The sequence below is a fragment of the Macaca mulatta genome, chromosome 9, assembly GCF_049350105.2.
Source record: "Macaca mulatta isolate MMU2019108-1 chromosome 9, T2T-MMU8v2.0, whole genome shotgun sequence".
NCBI lineage: Eukaryota > Metazoa > Chordata > Mammalia > Primates > Cercopithecidae > Macaca > Macaca mulatta.
In genome coordinates, this window is record NC_133414.1 from 76,074,888 (window position 1) to 76,097,505 (window position 22,618).

At 38.0% G+C, this 22,618-nt stretch overlaps 1 protein-coding gene across 22 annotated transcripts in view; it reads left to right on the plus strand.

Moving 5' to 3' along the window:
- Positions 1–22,618, plus strand: part of PPP3CB (protein phosphatase 3 catalytic subunit beta) — a 60,641-nt gene that overhangs the window by 27,704 nt on the left and 10,319 nt on the right. For 12 of the 22 annotated variants that reach the window (XM_077946604.1, XM_077946610.1, XM_077946606.1 and 9 more), the window contains exons 9-10: positions 1,880–2,005; positions 15,563–15,640. In XM_077946604.1, the coding sequence (XP_077802730.1) occupies positions 1,880–2,005; positions 15,563–15,640 (204 nt within the window). Of the gene's footprint in view, positions 1–1,879; positions 2,006–15,562; positions 15,641–21,153; positions 21,181–22,618 lie in introns of all 22 variants that reach the window. The other 10 variants (XM_015147315.3, XM_077946602.1, XM_028826475.2 and 7 more) reach the window with 1 other exon arrangement.

The window sequence follows — 22,618 nt, forward strand, 5'->3', positions numbered from 1 at the left end:
ATCTAAGTTTTGATTCCATTCTCTCTTTCTCTTTTGAGACAGGGTCTTGCTCTGTCGCCCAGGTGGAATGCAGTAGTGCAGTCTCGGCTGACTACTGCATCTGCGTCCTGGGTTCAAGTGGTTCTCTTGCTTCAGCCCTCCCTAATAGCTGGGATTATAGGCACCTGCCACCTCGCCCAGCTAATTTTTGTATTTTTTTAGAATGAGGTTTCACCATGTTCACCAAGCTTGTCTTGAACTTCTGAGATCAAGTGATCTGCCTGCTTCGGCCTCCCAAAGTGCTGGGATTATAGGCCTGAGCCAGTGCACTCCTGCCCTGATTCCATTCTCAAAAACAGAACCAAGTGTTAAATTTAACTTTCTATTGGTGCTCTAATTCCTCAGCTGTGATTTCCCCTTGTTAGTATTAAGGGAGCTAGTGTTCAGTGTCCAGTTGAGTACTGCCTTACTGATTGTCCTTTGTTTGTTTGACTCAGGAAGTTAAGGGATGGATTTTTTTTTTTTTAGTACTTATAAAAGAAACTCAAACCATTGACTGTCTTGTCAAAAATCAAATGTCTCTTTGTAGTTCTGAGTCTGTACATAAATAGTGTTAATGGTTTGAGTGTTTACATTGTATGGGTATGTTTGTAATTTTTCATTCTATCCATAAGGCAATTTTCTAGATTTTTCTCTTTTCTCCCTTACAAAAGATCTGAAAGCTTGGTATCAGCTCATAATTTTTGAGGCTAATTTAAAATGCTTTATTTTCCCACTTTGAACTGATTGTCAAAACATATAATTTAAAATACTTTTATTTCAGAGGGAAATTTCATATGGGAAACAAACGTAATACTTATTGTTAGTAAACAGTAACGTGTAGCAGGATTACTTTTGATTCTTTATTAGCCAAAATCACAAATCTTGGAATTTAACATCTGCATTCCAGTGCTTTTCATTAAAGTGAAAAAGTAACCATAAAATATTATCTACAAGACATTATACTTTTGTGTATTTTCATGTGAAATGCATTGTCTGATCTTAAACCTCTGTGGTAAGGCAGTGTAGACATATTATTCCTGTTTTATAAATGAGAAACACATTAGTTGAATAATTTACCAAGCCTTGCATAGCTAATGTGCGCTATAGTTTAGATGAGAATCCAACCCTTCTAACCCAGTGTTCTATCAGTAATATAACCAGTAATTGAAATCTATGTAGGTCATTTAAGATTTTAATTATATCAACATATTGAAACATTAAATACCTGCATTTGAGATGAATATGTTATCTTTGGATTATTTGGTTATAATATTCTCTTTTGGTGTTTTAGTGGGATTTTTTTTCTAAACAAAGTAAAATATTTATTTTTAGTAGTTTTGCCTGATTTTCCATATTAAATGAAACAAATACATTCATACATTTATAAGTAAAATGTTCCAAATGGATGGGATTTTTTTGTTTGCTTTATTACCATTCAGCTATACTTTTCAGGTTGCCTGAAGCTAGAAAGATCTTAAATTCTCAATTTGTATGAACTTTAAAAACCTAGAAAATTGCTCATTGCCATTATCTGTTTCTTCTAAAAACTGAGTTTTCACAATTTTGGATTTAGTAAAAATGCATGTTCATCATTGGATTATAAAGTAAAACAAACATTCTGGAAAGAATCTGGAAATTTCATTAGTAATATGAAGACCTGACTATAGTTAGAGTTCTACATGACAGTGTTAAAAACAAAACGTGTGTTATTATTAAAAATTCGTTCCTTCCTCCCTCTACCAGCCCTGATTCCACTCACCCCGATCTCCCTTCCTCTTAATATTTTTCTGCTTTTATGTATTTTATATTTTTAAGGCTAATTACAAATAGTTACATCTATGTTCAACTTATCTTGCAGCTGCTGTATTAAAGTATGAAAATAATGTGATGAATATTCGACAGTTTAACTGTTCTCCACATCCTTACTGGTTGCCCAATTTTATGGATGTCTTCACATGGTCTTTACCGTTTGTTGGAGAAAAAGGTATAATTTTTATTTTTTTTTAATTGTTTTATTACTGTTACATTTACTCCAGTTTACTATCATAGGCACATACTTGCTAAAGGAAACTGAAGTCTAGTTTCACTGTGGTTACAGCTCTACTTGTGTCAGTGGGTGTGGACATAAGAGTCTCAAAGATATTTTAGTTAGCTGTTTACAGCCCCCATGTGAGGCTGTCTGGGGGACTGGGAGAAGACTTATAAATAGCCCAATGTCTTCAGCTGTTGGGTTTTCTTTTTCTTTTTTTTTTTTTTTCTTTAGCTTAAATCTTTTATGAAGGGGTGGAGAAATTGCTTTGAAATGGGTCCTTCTGCATATCTTAACACCATTTTGGGACATTCCACTGAAATTCATGGGAAAATCTAGTAGCCTTCATTTTAGCAATATTAGTCATTTTAATAGCAGTTCTGTACTTTAAGAGAAATCATAAAGAGAAATTCAGATTGTAACCCAATATTCCTTCTCTTATATAAAAAATGTATATAAAATTTTAGTAGTGATGCCTTTCTGATAATTTAGAGGAACACTTGTTAGTACATAATAGGCTTTTTGAGAGAAAATAAATGCTATTTAAGAAATTCTGTTTCTGTGTTTCATTTGTAGTTCTATAGAATTCTTAGTATTTTGTTACCTATCATGTTCTTCTTTTCTATTTTAAGTTAATTTTTTTATAAGAAAATGCCTCAGTTTCCATATGTGGAAAATGACAGTATGAGAGTACAGACATGATTATAAAACATTTTGTTCAGTATCCCCCTCTATTTTTTCTCACCTCTTCCATATTACAAAATGTTCCTTTCTGTATGAGATATGCCACTTCTGCCAAGGCAATTTGTAGTTCTGAAATTCAGAATTAATACTTAAACTGTGTATGTTAAACAGGTTTTCTGCAGATTGCCTTTGGTGTTCTTCATTTACTAAGTAGGTCCAGTGTTAATATGGAGATAGAATTACCCTTTAGCATTTGAGAAGGGGGCCAGTTAAGGGCTTAGGTGCAAGGGATGCATTACACTTACAACCTTCTATCTTTGGTGTATGAGAAATAGTTCAGTCATAGCATCATCAGACTAAAGGGAATTAAATAATTCATCCTGCTCACTCTCCTGCCTTCAGGCTAGACTGGAGCTCAACTATTTTAATGTAATATGGGAAGGATGGAGGGGCCAGGAAGATAAGGTAGGAGGAAAATGCACATTTCATAGATTCTAATTTGATTCTCTGATGGTCCCACAAAAGGAAATATTTCATTATATCTAATCTAAATGTTTATGCTATGAGTATTAAACAAGGAAAGAAATAGAGATAACAGGTTTTTCTCAACTAATGCACCTATCAAAAACCAGGGCATCATAGGGTTTTAGAGCTCATAAGTGGATTTAACAATCATTTAGCCTAACTCCTTTTGAGAGATGAGATAATTTAAGATGAATTCTGTGGATCCCTTATAAGTGAAGATGGAGAACAGTAGGCTTTTATCAGTGTTCTACATTTGAGGTCTGCTACTAAGTGATCTTTAGTTTTTCTGTTGCCACTCTAAATCATCTTTTATAAACAAAGAGATATTCAAACTTTTTGACCATTTTTGTTGTTTTTCTTTAGATCTTCTCTAAATTATTCACATCTCTCTAAAAGTGTAAAGCTCAGATTTTAACATTACGTGCAAATAGAATTCTAGCCAGTGTTGAGCACAGTAAGAAAATCTTCTCAAACTCTTTGCATATTTTGCTATTTTAATACATGAAGGCTGTTTAGATAGCCTGACTACTTCTTGATTCTAATGAACATTTTCTTTTGGTGTGAAAAGCAGCAAGTGACATTTGTTTTACTTCCAAGAAGCCAGTTGGACTCTGAGTCTAGTTCCTGAGAAGCAATTAACCTAAGCCAGAGGCTTCCTGAGAGGCTGATTTAATCCCAAAATTAGGTGAAAGCAGTGTTTCTCTACCCTTTTGGGGGCTAAGAACTCCCACTATTTTTTTTATAGAGACAGAGTCTCACTCTGTCACCCAGACTAGCATGCAGTGGTGCCATCATAGCCCACAGCAGCCTTGAACTCCTGGGCTTATGTAATCCTCCTGCCTTGGCCTTTTAAAGCACTGAGATTATAGGTGTGAGCCACTGCACCTAGCCAAGAACCCCTTTTCTATTTTACTAAAAATATTCCTATATTGGCCTATAGTCCCAACTGCTAGGGAGTCTAAGGCAGGAGGATCACTTGAGCCCAGGAGTTTGAGAATACAGTGTACAATAATCACACATCTGAATAGCCACTGCACCCCAGCCTAGACAATATAGCAAAACCCAGTCTCTGAAGAAGTAAAATAACTTACATTGGGAAATTCTCAACATACACCAAGGTAGAGTGAATAATATGAATATCCTATGTACCAATTATTCATCTTCAACAATTATCAAATCATAGCCAATCTTATCATTTATGTCCCCATCCAGTACTCCCCACCTCATACGTCAATTATTTTAAAACAAATCCCAACTCTTTTCTATCTATAAATACTTTAGAATATATTTCTAAAAAATAAAGACTCACATTTTAAAAGTATGCATAAAAACATTTATTAATTTTTTTTTTTTTTTGAGGCGGAGTCTCGCTGTGTCGCCCAGGCTGGAGTATAGTGGCGCCATCTCAGCTCACCGCAAACTCTGCCTCCCAGGTTCACGCCGTTCTCCTGCCTCAGCCTCCCGAGTAGCTGGGACTACAGGTGGCCACCACCACGCCCGGCTAGTTTATCGTATTTTTAGTAGAGACAGAGTTTCACTGTGTTAGCCAGGATGGTCTCGATCTCCTGACCTCGTGATCCACCCACCTCGGCCTCCCAAAGTGCTGGGATTACAGGCTTGAGCCACTGCGCCCAGCCAATTTTTTTTTTTTTTGAGACACAGTTTCATTCAGTTGCCCAGGCTAAAATGCAGTCTCATTCTGTTGCCCAGGCACAATCTCAGCTCACTGCAACGTCCATCTCCAGGGTTTAAATGATTCTCATGCCTCAGCCTCCTGAGTAGTTGGGATTATAGGCATGCTGTACCACACCTGGCTAATTTTTTTATATTTAGTAGAGACAGGGTTTCACTATGTTGGCCAGGCTAGTCTCAAACTCCTGGCCTCAAGAGCTCTGTTTGCCTCAACCTCCTAAAGTGCTGGGATTACAGGTGTGAGCCACCGCCAAAAGCATTAATTTCTTAATATAGAACCCCTTTGAGAATCTGATAAAAATTATGGACTTTTGCTTCAGAAAAATTCACGCATAAATGTGTGTACTCACAACATTTTCAGGATGGTCATAGTTCTGAAATGAATTTGCAGTCTTCACACTTATTGACCCTCCTTTAGAACCTCTGTTCTAGAGGATCTAATGTTATATGATCTTCCATAGAAGGTCATACATGGAAGATTTGTTTATTTACTAGATTTTTTTTAAGTGTTTTATTCAAGGTACCAAGGAAATACAGATACAAGTAAGATGGGTCTTTGCAGGTTAATATGGGATCTGTGATATATAAATAATGATAATAAGATGTAATATGGTAAGTGCTCCAAGACAAGCCTAGTTTTATAGGAATTGAGATGGGCTGGGTGTGGTGACTCGGGGGCGGGGCACGGTGGCTCATGCCTGTAATCCCAGCACTTTGGGAGGCTGAGGTGGGTGGATCACGAGGTTAGGAGTTCAAGACCAGCCTGGCCAAGATGGTGAAACCCTGTCTCTACTAAAAATGCAAAAATTAGCTGGGTGTGATGGCGGGCGGCTGTCATCCCAGCTACTTGGGAGGCTGAGGCAGAGAATTGCTTGAACCTGGGAGGCGGAGGTTGCAGTGAGCCAATATTGTGCCACTGCACTCCAGACTGGGCAACAGATGGAGACTCTGTCTCAAAAAAAGAGGAGAGGCCGGGCGCGGTGGCTCACACCTGTAATCCCAGCACTTTGAGAGGCCGAGGCAGGTGCATCATGAGGTCAGGAGATGGAGACCATCCTGGTTAACACAGTGAAACCCCGTCTCGACTAAAAATACAAAAAATTAGCTGGGCGTGGTGGCAGGTGCCTGTAGTCCCAGCTACTTGGGAGGCTGAGGCAGGAGAATGGCCTGAACCTGGGAGGTGGAGGTTGCAGTGAGCCGAGATCATATCACTGCACTCCAACCTGGGCAACAGAGCAAGACTCTGTCTCAAAAAAAAAAAAAAAAAAAAGAGAAAGGTTGTTATTTCTGTCAGAGGGATTAAAGTAGCTTTTGAACAGAGGCTTGAAGAATGGTGGAATGGTGCTGGTTTGTTATGAGCAACAGAATTCTAGATAAGAGAACTTCCCGAGCCTGAGTCTGAAAGCAAGAAATCATAGGTCTCTTTGAGGGTTTAATTTGATGAGTGAGTAGGATGTATGAAGGACAGTAGTGGAAAAGGAATTAAAGGTTAGGGCTAGATCATGATGATACTGATCACCACACAGAGAAGTTGGAACTTTGATAAATGGTGGGCAAGCCACTGAGATGGAATTTGACTGTAGTCATTTAGAAAAATTACTGTGGTGAAGTGGACTGGAAGGAAGACTTGAGGTTGGGAGACCTGTTACACCAGAAGTCAGGTAGAGACATAATGAAGGCCTGGTAGCATTAGGAACGGAGAGTGGGGAGAACCGAAAGAATGGTGGAAGTAGAATCAGTGAGACTTAACAAGGTTACATATTTAAGGCTAGGGAATGGTTGAAGATGACTTGGATATTTTGAGTCTGGTGAAGATAGTACCATTAACACACTCCGATGAGAAAACTCTGTTACAACAACCCTTTACTCAGGTTATTGCTGTTCTTCATGTTCATTGGAATCTCTAGGCTTTTCAGTATGTCATTTTCTTTCTTTCTTTTTTTTCTTTTTTCTTGAGACAGAGTCTTGCTCTTTCGCCCAGGCTGGAGTGCAGTGGTATGATCTCAGCTCATTGCAATCTCCATTTCCCAGGTTCAAGCAGTTCTCATGCTTCAGCCTTCCAAGTCTGGGATTACAAGTGCGTGCCACCACACCCAGCTAATTTTTGTGTTTGTCGCAGAGACAGGGTTTCGCCATGTTGGGCAGGCTGGTCTTGAACCCCTGACCTCAAGTGATCTGCCCTCCTTAACCTCCCAAAGTGCTGGGATTGCCGGTGTGAGCCACTGTACCCAGCCCAAGTCATTTTCTTACTAGTCAAATCACTTTTTACCTCTCCCTTCTTAACATACCCTCAAACTCCTTTCTCTTCTGTTTTTCTGCTTCATTTGTCCTATACATCTTAGGTCTAGTCAAATCCAGCCATCTATTTTCTCCATTCCTATAGCCACAGTATAGAGTGCTGCTGGAGATTTTTACGGACTTATGAATTGGCACCACCCCTTGATTTTTAACATTAGCTGAGCTCTCAGTAGAACCCTAATACCGTTTATATCCTTAGTCTGTTTTTTTCTCCCATTTTGCTTAGGATAGAGTCTAAATTTTCATTTTTTAAAAAATTTTATAAAGAAAAGAGGGCCAGGTGCAGTGGCACATGCCTGTAATCCCAGCACTTTGGGAGGCTGAGGTGAAAGGATCACTTGCGCCTAGGAGTTCAAGGCTGCAGTTTGCTGATCACTCCACTCCACTGCACTCCAGCCTGGGTGACAGAATGGGACTTTATCTCAAAAAAAAAAAAAAAAAAGGAGTTTAATTGGCTCATGGTTCTGCAGGCTGTACAAGCATAGCACTGGCATCTCCTTGGCTTTTGGGGAGGCCTCAGGGAACTTCTCATGGTGGAAGGTAAAGTGGGAGCAGGCACTTCACGTGGTGAGAGCAGGAGCAAGAAAGCAAGGGGGAAGATGCCAGATACTTAAAAACAGCCAGATCTCACAAGAGTTTACTCACTATGGTGAGGACAGTACCAAAGGGATGGTGCTAAACTATTCATGAGAAATCCACCCCCATGATACAGTCACCTTTCACCAGGCTCTACCTTCAACACGGGATTACAATTCAGCATGAAATTTACAACATCCAAACTATATCATTCTGCCCCTGGTCTCTATAATATCATATCCTTCTGATATATCAAAATACAATCATCCCCTGCCAATGGTTCCCCAAAGTCTTAACTCATTCTAGCATTTAACTGAAAAGTGTGAACTCCAAAGTCTCATCTGAGACTCAAGCGAAATTCCTTCTACCTATGAACCTGTAAAATCAAAGACAAATTATTTATTTCCAAGATATAATGAGGATACAGGCATTGGATAAAATAAACATTCCTGTTACAAAAGGGAGGAATCAGCTAAAAGAAAAGGGGTTCGTTCAGGCCCTATGCAAGTCTGAAACCCAGCAGGCAGTCATTAATTTTTTTTTTTTTCTTTTTGAGACAGAATCTTGCTCTGTCGCGCCCAGGCTGGAGTGCAGTGGTGCGATCTTCACTCACTGTACCCTCTGCCTCCTGGGTTAAAGTGATTACCCTGCCTCAGCTCCCCAAGTAGCTGGGACTACAGGCATGTCCCACCATGCCTGGCTAATTTTTGTATTTTTAGTAGAGACAGGGTTTCACCATGTTGGCCAGGTTGGTCTCGTACACCTGAGCTCAAGTGATCCATGCACCTCGACCTCTGAAAGTGCTGGGATTAAGGTGTGAGCCACTCGCGCCAGTCATTAAATCTTAAAGCTCCAGAATAATCATTGACTCCATGTCCTACATCCTGGGCACACTGCTTCGCTGAGTGGGCAGTTGTGTCCCTGTGGTTTTTCCACACTGAGGTTGCAAGCTGCCGGTGGCTCTACCATTCTGGAGGGCAGCAGCTCCACTAGGCAGTGCCTCAGTGGGGAGTTTGTGTGGGGCATCCAGCCCTACATTTTCCCTTGGCACTGCCCTAGTAGTGTCTCTTTGTGAGGGCTCTGCCCCTGCTCTGCCTGGGCACCTAGGCTTTCTCATAAACCTGAAATCTAAGTGGAAACCACCAAGCTTCATTCACTCTTGCACTTGCCTAGAGGTTTAACACCAGGTGGTGGCTGGAGCTGGAGCAGTCCCTGGCTGTGGGGAGCAGTTGTCCTGAGGCTGTTCTGGTCAGTGGGCTCCTGCCCCACCCCCAAAACTATTCTTTCCTCTTAGGCCTCTGGGCCTATGATGGGATGGGCTGCTTCCTTTTTCCCATTGTCTTGGCTGGGCTTATAAGCACTTGGCTCCTTTTATATTTTTTTCTTAAACATTTTCTTCTATCCATTTCCCTCACTAGCGAAAACACATTACTAGTGGGAGTTTTCTCTACTTATTTATACAGTACCCTCATCTTGAATTCTTCCCTTGTTGAAGAAGTGACCCTTCCATTCAAGCCAGTCTAACTTGTCTCTAGATTCTATTACCCTTCTGCTTTTTAGGAAACTTGCTTTATCATTTATATCTACCATATCTTCACATTCTCAGTACTAGTTCTATTATAAATTATTCAAATCTATCTGATCTTTAAATAAAAAACAAATAACATTTCTCTCATCTGATGTCTTTTTCTAACTACTGTGCTATGACTTTTTTTTTTTTTTTTTTTTTTGCGCTATTACTTTCTTGCCTTTCTTTCAGAAGCCAAGTTTCTGGATGAAAATATACACTTTAAAGCTACTATTTAGTATATGTTAAATGGCTCCATGTAGCTTTCAAGAAAAACCTTAACCTGTCACACAAAATCCTCGGACCTTCCCTACTTTTCTCTTCAGCCTCATTTCCTGCCTTTCTCTTTCACATTATCTGCGTTATAGCCATAACACAGCAAAGCCAGTTTTCTGAACGTGCTATGCTCTTTAAGTTTTATACCCTCATACTTTTCTTTATTTTTTATAACAGCTTTATTGACCTGTAATTCACATACCATACAGTTGACCTATTTGAATTATATAATTCCATGTTTTATATATACTAGAATTGTGTAACCATTACCACAATTTTGGAACATTTGCATCATCCCCTCCAGAGAAACCCTGTGCCCATTAGCAGTCACTGTTCATTTTCCCCTAACCCCCCTTGCTAACCCTAGGTAACCACCAATCTGCTGTCCCCATAGATTCACCTATTCTGGACAGTTCATATAAATGGAATCACACAGTGTGTACTCTTTTGTGACTGACTTCTTTCCATATTTTCAAGGTTTATCTGTGGTGTAGCATGAATCAGTATAACATTCCTTTTTATGATGGAATAGTATTCTATTGTATGGATATAGCACATTTCGTTCGCTTTATTCATCAGCTGATAGACATTTATTTCCACTTTTGGACTCTTATTAATAATGCTGCAAAGAATATGCATGTGCAAGTTTTGTTTTCATTTTCTTTTTTCTTTTTTTTTTTTTTTCGAGACAGAGTCTCACTCTGTCGCCCAGGCTGAAGTGCAGTGGCGCAATCTCCGCTCACTGCAACCTCCGTCTCCCAGGTTCACGCCATTCTCCTGCCTCAGCCTCCCGAGTAGCTGGAATACAGGCGCCCGCCACCACACCTGGCTAATTTTTGTATTTTTAGTCGAGATGGTGTTTTACCGAGTTAGCCAGGATGATCTCGATCTGACCTTGTGGTGCACCCGCCTTGGCCTCCCAAAGTGCTGGGATTACAGGTGTGAGCCACTGTTCCTGGCCTATGTTTTCATTTTCTTGAGTATAGATCTGGGAGTGAAATTGCTGGATCATATTGTAACTCTATGATAAACCTTTTAAGGATCTTCCCAAAACAGCTATACCATTTTGTTGTTGTTGTTGTTGTTGTTGTTGTTTTTGAGACGGAGTTTTGCTCTTGTCGCCCATGCTGGAGTGCAATGGCGCCATCTGGGCTCACCGCAACCTCTGCCTCCCGGGTTCAAGCGATTCTCCTGCCTCAGCCTCCTGAGTAGCTGGGATTATAGGCATGCACCACCACGGCCAGCTAATTTTGTATTTTTTAGTAGAGACGGGTTTCTCCATGTTGGTCAGGCTGGTCTCGAACTCCTGACCTCAGGTGATTGTCCCACTTGAGCCTCCCAAAGTGCTGGGATTACAGGCGTGAGCCACTGTGTCCGGCCTTAGCTGTACCATTTTACAGTTTCATCAGCAGTGTGAAAAAAATACATATTTTTAAAATAAATATACATTTTAATATATAAAAATATTTTAAATATGTAAAATACATTTTAATATATAAAATATATATAAATTTTAATATAGAGATGAGGTTTTGCCATGTTGCCCAAGCAGTCTACCCACCTTGGCCTCCCAGGGTGCTAGGGTGACAAGCATGAGCCACCACACCCAGCTGAGGATGAATATATTTTCAAATCCTTTGCTTATTTTATAATTGGAATATTTGTCTTAAAGTTTTCTTTATTAAAGAAATTCTTTTGCCGGGCGCGGTGGCTCACGCCTGTAATCCCAGCACTTTGGGAGGCCAAAGCAGGCGGATCATGAGGTTAGGAGTTCAAGACCAGCCTGACCAACATGGTGAAACCCTGTCTCTACTAAAAATACAAAAATTAACTGGGTGTGGTGATGCACGCTTGTAATCCCAGCTACTCAGGAGGCTGAGGCAGGAGAATTGCTTGAACCTGGGAGACAGAGGTTGCAGTGAGCCAAGCTCACACCACTCAACAGAGTGAGACTCCGTCTCTAAAAAATAAAACATATTTTTGTTGTCTATATAAATTTATGAAGTATAAGTGTAATTTTGTTACATGGATATATTGCATAGTGGTGAAGTCAAGGCTTTTAGTGTATCTATCACCAGACTAGCATACATTGTACTTATGAAGTAATTTCATCTTCCATACCTCTCCCACCTCTCCACCCTTCCAAGTCTCCATTGTCTATCCTTCCACACTCTACCTCCATGTATATATATTATTTAGCTTCCACTTAGGAGAAGATGCAGTATTTTTCAGTATCTCAGTTGTTTCACACAAGATAATTGTTGTTGAGTTGTGTTTTTTTTATATATATATATATATATATATATTTTTTTTTTTTTTTTTTTTTTGAGACAGAGTCTCGCTCTGTTGCCCAGGCTGGAGTGCAGTGGCGCGATCCCTGCTCACTGCAAGCTCCACCGCCTCCTGGGTTCACGCCATTCTCCTGCCTCAGCCTCCCGAGAAGCTGGGACTACAGGCGGCCCGCCACCACGCCCGGCTAATTTTTTTGTGTTTTTAGTAGAGACAGGGTTTCACCGTGTTTGCCAGGATGGTCTCAATCTCCTGACCTCGTGATCTGCCCGCCTTGGCCTCCCAAAGTGCTGGGATTACAGGCGTGAGCCACTGCGCCCGGCCATTTTTTATATATTCCATATGCAAGTCCCTTATCATATATGATTTACAAATAATTTTCTCCCACCTTCACTTTCTTTCTTTCTTTTTTTTGAGACAGGGTCTCACTCTGTCTCCCAGACTGGAGTGCATGGTACCATCTTGGCTCACTGCAACTCCCAGGTTCAAGCGATTCTCCTGCTTCACCCTCCCAAGTAGCTGGGATTACAGGCTTGTGCCACCAAGCCCGGCTAATTTTTGTATTTTTAGTAGAGACGGGGTTTCACCATGTTGGTAAGGCTGATCTCAAACAAGTGATCCGCCTGCTCAGCCTCCTAAAGTGCTGGGATTACAGGCATGAGCCCCCCGCCTGGCTGACTTTCACTTTCTTAATAATGTCCTTTAGGCTTTTACTCTGTCACCTCAGCTAGAATGTTGGAGTGCAGTCGTAACTCACTGCAACAATCTCAAACTCCTGGACTCGGGCAATCTTACCACACGTCCTTCCAAGTAGGTAGACTACAGGCATGTCCCACCATGACTAGCTTTTTTTTTTTCTTTTTTTAGAGATGGGATCTTTGTGTTGCCTAGGCTGGTCTCAAATTCCTAGGCTCAAGTGATCCTCCTCCTTCATTCTCCCAGGTAGCTGGGATTACAGGCACATGTTTCTGTGCCTTTTGTCCTTTGAAGCACAAAACTTTTCAATTTTTTTTAAAAAATACATTTTATTGTGTATATTTAAGGTATACAGCATAACAGCTTTATTGAAATATAATTTATATACTATGCAATTCATCTATTTAAAGTATACAATTCAGTTGGTTTTAGTATATTTCAGAGTTGTGTAACCATCAGAAAGACTAATCTGTCTTTGTAGATTTGCCTTTGCTAGACATTTTATGTAAATAAGGTTATATGGTATATGGTCTTTTGTGACTGGCTTCTTTCAAAAATTTTTTAATTTTGGCAAAGTCATATTTATCTATTTTTTCCTTTGTTGCTTGTGTTTTTGTTGTTATACCTAAGAAATCATTGCCTAATCCGAGCTCATAAAGATTTACCCCTGTTTTTTTTTAAGAGTTTTAGTTCTTACATTAGGTGTTTGATCCATTTTGAGTTAATTTTTGCATGTGGTGTGCAGTAGAGGGAGTGCAGTTTATTCTTTCGCATGTGACCATTTGCAGCTTTATTCTTTTGTAGTTGACCATTGTTGAAATGACTGTTCTTTAGCCACTGAATTGTTTTGGCACCCTTGTCAAAAATCAATTGACCTTAAATATCAGGTTTTCTTTCTGGACTCTCAATTCTATTCTGTTGTGATAAATGACTACTACATCATTTTTCTAACTTCTGTTTAGAATGCCTTTTCTGCCCTCTCCACTTGGCAAACTCCTAGTTTATGATTCCTCTCAAATGTCATCTATCAAAAGCCTTGCCTTCCCTAGCAGGTCTTTTGTGTATCTTTGAATACTTATAGCATGTTTTTCATCAGTCTTTTGCGGTTGATATTTAATATCTCCTTCGGTAGTTAGTAAGCTTTTTGAAGGTAGAGACTGTGCCTTTCATACCTGAATCCTAGAGCTTTAGTGTCATACTTGACATGTGGGGTGCTTTTAGTATATTTATAGCAGGAAAAATTGGTTTGTAGAAGTATTGAATTTTGTTTTGGATATGTTCATTTCTAGGTGCCTTCAGGCCATCTAACTGCTAATATTCAATAGACATTTTTCTTTATTAATTGAAATTTGCTTTTATTTTTCTTATTTTGTGTACTTATTTGTTATTAATTGAGTACCTGTCATGTGACAGGGCACAGTGCCAGGCTCTGAAGTTATAATAGTGAATTAAACAACATCCTACACTCATGAAGTTTTCATTCTAGTAGGGGAAACATACAGTATACAAATGGTTTAAGACAGTTGACAATAAAACCAGCAAGGAAATCTGGAGCCTGAAGGAGAGGTTAACACTGGAGATACAGACTTTGGAAGCATCTTCAACGAGGTCATAATTCAAACTGTAAATATGATAATAGAAATTCCAAGTGATTGAACATATAGGAAGATTAATACTGCAGAGAGAATCTTGAGGATATCCAAAGTTTTGCGGAAAAATGATCCAATCATGAGAAAACCAGAAGAGTAGAATCTTGGGAACCAAGGGAGAAGAGAAGGAAAAAAACATATAGAATAGTGAAAGAGGATTAAGCCTATGAAACTGCCAAGGGTTCAGATTGTTAGTCATTAGTAATCTTTAGAAATAAATTTCAAGGGAGTTGCCGAGCCAGTTTTTAAAAGATAAGGCCTGGCCCAGTGGCTGACGCCTGTAATCCCAGCACTTTGGGAGGTCGAGGCTGGCGGATCATAAGGTTAGGAGTTCAAGACCAGCCTGACCAACATGGTAAAACCCCATCTCTCATTAAAAAAAAAAAAAAAAAAATTATAAAAATTAGCTGGGCGTGGTGGTGCATGCCTGTAATCCCAGCTCCTTGGGGGGCTGAGGCAGGAGAATCGCTTGAACCTGTGAGGCAGAGGTTGCAGTAAACCAAGATCACACCACTGCACTCCAGCCTGGGCAACAGAGCAAGACTGTCTCCAAAAAAAAAAAAAAAACAATTAAATCCTGAGACTTTTTGGAACCAGTAAAACTCTGCCATGATTTTTTTTCTTATTATGCTATATCCATGAATGAAGATTTGAAATGTATACATTCAGTTGTTATTCATCTCTGTTCTTATCTCTGTGGGGCTTAATTTTTTTTTTTTTTTTTTTTTTTTTTGAGACGGAGTCTCGCTCTGTCGTCCAGGCTGGAGTGCAGTGGCGCGATCTCGGCTCACTGCAAGCTCCACCTCCCGGGTTCACGCCATTCTCCTGCCTCAGCCTAACGAGTAGCTGGGACTACAGGCGCCCGCCGCCACGCCTGGCTAATGTTTTTGTATTTTTTAGTAGAGACGGGGTTTCACCGTGTTAGCCAGGATGGTCTCGATCTCCTGACCTCGTGATCCGCCCGCCTCGGCCTCCCAAAGCGCTGGGATTACAGGCGTGAGCCACCGCGCCCGGCCAATTTTTTTTTTTTTTGAGAGGCCTGAAAATTTGTTCCATAAGGAATCTCTTTCAGAGTTGTTATCCACTGAATTTCTTTCCTTTTGAAAGCCTTTGCATTTTTTATTTCCATCGTTCTTGCTGTAAGAATGTGTTTGCTTTCTTGGGCTAAACATTATTTGACCATTTGTAGAAATAGTTGCTATGTATATGTAAAGACAGTTATATATGGTCAGCTAACATGTAACTTTTTTTTCCAAATAGTGACAGAAATGTTGGTAAATGTTCTGAGTATTTGCTCTGATGATGAACTAATGACTGAAGGTGAAGACCAGTTTGATGGTATGATTATTCATCTTACTATTTTTTTATTGTGAAATGATATTTCTTTACTGCCTAGCCTCAATACACACTATTTTGCAAATAATAGTCATTGCTTTCAGCATATGCTATTTGATAAGTAACAAGCTACTTTTTTTGGATATTAAGATTTGAAAATAATTTTAGTGATTTCTTTTTTTATGGTAATATTGGAAAGAAGATGAACTTTGGGAAAAAAGAAATTTGGAAGAAAGAACATAAGGAAAGGAAAACTGAAGTATTAAAAGGATGTAGTTCTTGATGAATATGGACACTGGTTAGAGAAAAGAGGATAAAAATACTATTTGTTTTATTAGAACAATATTCTTAATGTATCAAAAGCATACCTGAACTCCCAATTTTGCTTTTCCTTCCTTTTAGACACTAAAATAGACTGTTTCTAAATTAGTGTGGCTGTGTTCTAAAAGACCACTTGCTAATTTAGTTTGAGATTCTGAAAGCATTTTTTCCACAGAAACAAAGTTATATACATGGTTGTTATGTAAGCCAACAAGCCTATGTACCTAATGCATGTTTATAGTAAAAAGTAGTACTATAGAAAAAAAATTCATTTTATTTTGTTTTGAAATTTTTATTTAAAACTTTATTTAAATATTTAATTAAAACCCAAGTACATAAAAAGGTAAACAATTTATAAACCGAAAATGATTCCCTTCCATATTCCCCTCACATCTTTGTTTTAGTATACTTTTTATAGTTGTAATCAATATTTCAGTGTTTCCATATTTTGAACATGGTCTATATATTGGTAAGATTTAATAGCTACATATTTCTAAGTCCATTGATAAACTATAATGTTTGGCCAGATGTGGTGGCTCACGCCTGTAATCCCACCACTTTGGGAGGCCAAGGCAGGAGGATCCCTTGAGCCCAGGAGTTGGAGACCAGCCTGGGCAATATGGAAAGATTTCCTTGTCTCTATTAAAAAAAAATACACACACAGGATAATTTAATTTTCATAGTTAATCTCACATTGTTTGGCAACTGGGTTCCAAATTATCCTTATGAATAGCAGTAAAATAAACATATTTGTATTATAGCTTTTATTTTCCTTCTTGGAATAAATTTATTGAAGAGAATTATAGAGTTACAGAATTAACTCTGTAACTCTTTTAGCTTCATTGTTTTAGCTGTGAACTACCACATTGCTTTGCAGAAGGATTGGACCACTATGAAGTGCCTCCAGCAAGGAATCCATAGACATATTTCTCCACAGGACTACCTCATTGGATTTTGGTCTTTACTTATTTTCTTCATGGCTATATAGTAGTAAATTATAGTTGCTTAAGTTTACATTTCTTTGATTTCTAATGATGCTAAGAAGAAAATTACTGTTTTTCCAACTGTGTAAACTATCCATTTCATTTGATCACTTTTTGAGTAAAATCTGAATGAAACCTATTTAGAAATTTCTCTACTTACAAACAGGTTTGATTCTTAAACACTTGAAAGCCCATTTGTTGAAAGTACAAAGTAACTGTGTACAAGTGCTACCATTGCCATCTGTTGGTGGTAGGCAGAGATGCGCTTTTATTCTTACACATTTGTTAATAACTGACATAGTATATTTATATCAGTTATTTTTTAGTTTGGATAGTAAACTTTAGTGAATAATACTTTTCCTTATTTTAATTCTTTCCTTTTTTTTTTTTTTTTTTTGAGACAGAGTCTTGCTCTGTCACCCAGGCTAGAGTGCAGTAGTGCAATCTTGGCTCACTGCAACCTCCATCTCCCTGGTTCAAGTGATTCTCCTGCCTCAGCTTCCCAAGTAGCTGGGATTACAGATGCCCACAACCACGCCCAGCTAATTTTTGTATTTTTAGTAGAGACGGGGTTTCACCATCTTGGCCAAACTGGTCTCGAACTCCTGACCTCAGATGATCCGCCCACCTCAATCCACCTGCCTTGGCTTCCCAAAGTGTTGGGATTACAGGTGTGAGCCACCATGCCCAGCCATTGAATAGTTTCAAATATATATTTTGTTTCCCTGTTCTGCTGTCACTTTTGTTGTAAGAATAGACCTGGGCTTAGATTCTAGTTCCTTATAATGGCTCTGTGGCATCAGGCAACTTACTTAACCTTTCTGAGTCTCAGTTTCTCTCATCTTTAAAGAAGTGACAGTAATACCTACTTCATAATGTTGTAGGTATTGAGATAATTAATAATTGAAGTAATTATTGGCACATAGCCTAATTTTTAAAGAAAGTTTTCTGTTTTTCAAATTCTGTGAAATATTTAGTGAGAGTTTTAATTGATATTATGTTAATTCTATATCTGAATCTAGGGAAGTTTTTTTAATTTTTTTTTTTTTTTTTTTTTTTTTAAGAGATGAGGTTTCCCTATGTTGCCAAGGCTGGTCTTGAACTCCTGGCCTCAAGCAGTCCTCCCACCTCAGCCTCTCAAAAAGTGCTGGGATTTCCCTTTCTTTCTTTCTTTCTTTTCTTTTCTTTTCTTTCTTTCTTTCTTTCTTTCTTTCTTTCTTTCTTTCTTTCTTTCTTTCTTTCTTTCCTTTCTTTCTCTCTCTCTCTTTCTCTTTCTCTCTCTCTCTCTTTCTTTCTTTCTCTTTCTTTCTTTCTTTTTTAAAATAAATAGTATTTAGTTTTCCAAACTAAGACCAAGAACTCTTGCTCTATATAATTACTTTATTTACTATAATTACTTCATTTAATACATAATTCCTCTATTTAAGATTATATAGTTTTTCTTTGAAAAAATTTTGTCATTGTCAAGTTAAATTAATACATCTGTATTTTATGTTCTTATTACTATTACAACTGGTGTCTCTTTTTTTCTATCTGTATAAAAGAATATATATTTGTGGGTTTATCTTATATCTAACAAACTTGAGTCAGCAGAATTATTTTCTATGATAATTTTTAATTTGTTTTCTATTACTTTTAAAAATATGTTATTTATAGGGGATTTATATTACTTCTATTCTGTATTTTTACCTTTCTTTTATGCTTTAAAAGTTATTATCAGTACGGCCAATAGTATGTTAAATAGGAATGATGGTAGATAATGCTTTAGTCCTCTTCTTATAATAATAAGAAAAAAAGGTTACTTGTTAGTCTAATTATAGTACTTGGTTTTAGGTACCTATGATTTATATGAATAAAGATACCAAGTCATGTTTTGATATTGAACCAGAAATAAATATAAAATTTTATTATATTCTAATGAGAAGATTTTATATATCATCAGCATTTTTCCTATTAGTATGATAATTTATCCCCTTGTTATATCATTCTTGCATTCCAGGGATGAATTGAATTTGATCATTAAAGAGGCAGTGTAGTTTAATGAAAAGGATCAGTGGTTTAGGTGTCTTGTCACTACCGTTCACTAGCTGTGTAATCTTAGAAAAGGCACCTAATTTCTCAAGTTTTCTTATTCAGAAACTGAGGGAATAGAGAGGATGAAAATTCTTTCCCACTCTTAAATAATTTTAAAAATTGTTAAGCACCATTTATGACAATGTTTCAATGGGAAAATACACTGAGTTCCAGCTTTTAATATTAGAAATAGATCTCCCTTTACTGCCAACAGGGCAGGTACAATTACTCCTCATTTTTTTCACTCTTCCACTACCAAGTATTAGGAGTAGAGACTCTAAGAAAGTTTTAGGAATATGAGTCTGGGAGTTTGCATGGAGAAATGGGAATGGTTTGGAAGATAAAGAATGTTGAGGAAATGGAGGATAGAGGAGGGGATTCGGATAGATACTAAGGTTTAAAGTGGGGTAGGGAAAGAGCTGCTGGAACTAGGTTTATTTCCCTTCCTTATTTGTACTCCCTAATTTCTTCCCTCTTACTCCGTCCATCTTTTCTCCTATCCTTTCACCATAATGGCTTGCCTTCTGTTCTCTCCTTCTTCTTTTCTTACACAATGGTGGAACCATCCTATGGAATTGGTCTGGGGAGAAATCTGGCTTTAGAAAGAAAACTTGATGGGATGGCTGTGGAGTCAGAATAAGGGTTTAGCTTTTCTTTGGGGAAAGAGAGAGCAGGATTGGAGATTTCTGAGTGTCAGGAAAGAAAAACTAATTTTTGTATATTTAAAGCTAAGATGGCTGGGCGTGGTGGCTCACGCCTGTAATCCTAGCACTTTGGGAGGCCAAGGTGGGTGGATCACTTTAGGTCAGGAGTTTGAGACCAACCTGGCCAACATGGCAAAACCTGTCTTTACTAAAAAAGTACAAAAATTAGCTGGGCGTGGTGGTGAGTGCCCATAGTCCCAGCTACTTGGAAGTCTGAGGCAGGAGAATCGCTTAAACTCAGGAGGCAGAGGTTGCAGTGAGCCGAAATCATGCCTTTGCACTCCAGCCTGGTTGACAGAGCGAGACTCGGTCTCAAGAAAAAAAAGCTAAGATTAGGTAAAGGCATAAGACTATTGTTAAGTGGTAAATCTTTGGTGCTCTGTATTGTTTAATGTACGTGTGGGGTCATTTTTAAGACAAAAATTTGCATTAACACTAAATGTATAAATGCACATAGCATCTCTTTTAGAAGTGTTAATCATAAAAGAGAATTTTCGAACATTGATTTCTGTGATATTTAGGTTGCATGCAATTTTTTCCAGATATTTATCTTTTGTCTTCAGTTTGGTAAAGGGAAGTACATAATCCATATGTGTTGCAGTTTCACTAAAATAAGTACATTTCCTATAATGGAATAATTTATCTCAGCATTTGAATGGAAGATAGGGAAAGCTCAAATGAAACCACCCCAGCTGCCTACTCTTAGAACTATTACTTGATTTGAAACAATCTGTTGCTATTTTTGCAAAAAGATGTCCCCCAAATTCCCAGATTGGATTGGGGACAGAAAGCACATACTGTTGCTCCTAAGTATATGCAAAAGTTCTGCAATTCAGATTCAGGAAATCATGTGCTCTTGTTAGGGAGTATGGGAGGTTTAGCTTTTCCTTCGTTGAGAGGGGGTGAGGTTTTCTACTGAGGCAGTTTATGAAGTTACCTACATTTCTCTGACTGTACTACACATTTTGCAGTTGTTGGTGTCCTTGAAGAACCACATGAGTTTGTATTTCATTTGTGTCATTACCTTTTACTTAACATACTTCCACAGGTGACACATTTCCTTAGGGGTATGACTATAAATGTGCAATTGTTGTTAGCAGTCTTTTATCAGTCTTATGTGTTTTCACATGTTTTTTTCTGTCCCTAATTATGTCTGCTTTCATCAGATATGATAGTCATTCTGTCCATAATTTCTTCCGTGCACATATCTTTTAAGAAATCTTTAGAGTTCTACCTAGTGGCATCCCTCTTTATTCACCAGATTCTACAGTACTACATTTTTCAAGTTTCCAAATATGAGGGCCTTCATTTTTCTCCCTTTCTTTGTACATTCATTCTTCAGTACCACTGCCAAGTTAAATCTCTATCTTTTTATTTGTCTCAACCACCTTTTCTCCATCATTCACTTCCTTTTTTCTGGACTCTCCATCTGAAGAACGGCTCATATATGGCAATAAAAAAGGTACAGACCAGACAGAGTAACATTGTTTTGAAATATGACTTCATAAGTTATCCTCATGTCTATGTAAGTTAGCACATTCATTGAGTAATGTCTATGCAGAGTCCTCTTGGGCCTTGTGCAAATTTAATTTAAGTTTTATCTGAGTTAGTATTTGGTATTTTTAGAAGTCATATTCCAAGATATCTGTCTTTCTGTGCATGGAAATATTTTTCCCTCCTTTTCATTCCTGTTTTAAAATTTCATTCTTTTGCTTATTTGTAATGTTTTGTACTTTTCCCTGCATGATTAGGGTTGTTTGATTGTCTGTATTATTTCCCAAAGAAATGTTACTGTGGACATTTACTTTAATATGATGCATGATGTGTTTGTAGACTGATTTAAAATCCTGATTTGTACAGTGTTTTTATATTCCTGTGATTTTTTCATTTGATATCAGTATAGTTTACATGTCATTTGGTTTTATAGATACAGAAATTAAGACTGAAAATATGAATGTACTTATTACAGCTATCCTCCCCAACCTCCTTCTGCTTATCCCCAGTGTAGCTACTTACAAATTCTGTCAATTTTAAAACAAAATGTTTATAATAATTTATTAGAAGAGAACCAGACTTACCTTCTATCCTTGAACAAGTCAGTTAATAACCTCAGTTTCTTTGTCTATAAAATGAGGAGATTGCACTTTATAGTATCTCCAATGTCTCCAAATTCTAATATTCTATGATTCTTAGAATTTTTAGTTTTTGGGGTTTTTTTTTTTTTTTTTTTTTTTGGTATTTTAAAAATACCTGTTTAGAGTGCCATGGTACCCAGGTACCCACACAGTTTTGGACTTGTAAAAGCTGTAGCTTCAGTGCTTGTAATATTTACCCTTTAGAAGATCATAAACATGTCATGGAGCCTATTTTTTTCCCCCTAAAATATGTCTTTTGTTTCTATCTTTGAAGTTGGATTTCTTTTTCTCTTTTCTTGCAGTCAGGTCCAGTCATTATCTTAGTTTTTAATTATATGTAATTGTGGACTGCTTGAATTTTAAATGAGATGTTCTCTCCCAGAAGACTTACAGTTGTTCAGACCTCTGTATACCTAAGGCCCCTTTTAAACTAGTGTCTTTAGCCTTTCCTTAACCTTCTCCTCAACCATGGTGCTTCCATGTGTGTTTTCATTGTGTTGAATGAAGCACAGCTCTAAGGAACCACACTTTTGGGTCCAGAGTGATTCTAGTTGCTGTACATGAAATAACAGGACTGAGATTGATGTTGTTCTTTCTGGAGGCCAAGGGAAGGAAGATAAAACCTTTGAGTCATTCTTCAGCCAAGGATTTAGTTGTTTTGGTTTATTCTCTTCTACATCAGTCATAGATAGCACAGCTAACCCTTTAGAGATGAAGCAGTAGTGATCCTTTAGCCATGTTTTTCTCATTGCTTATGTCATACTC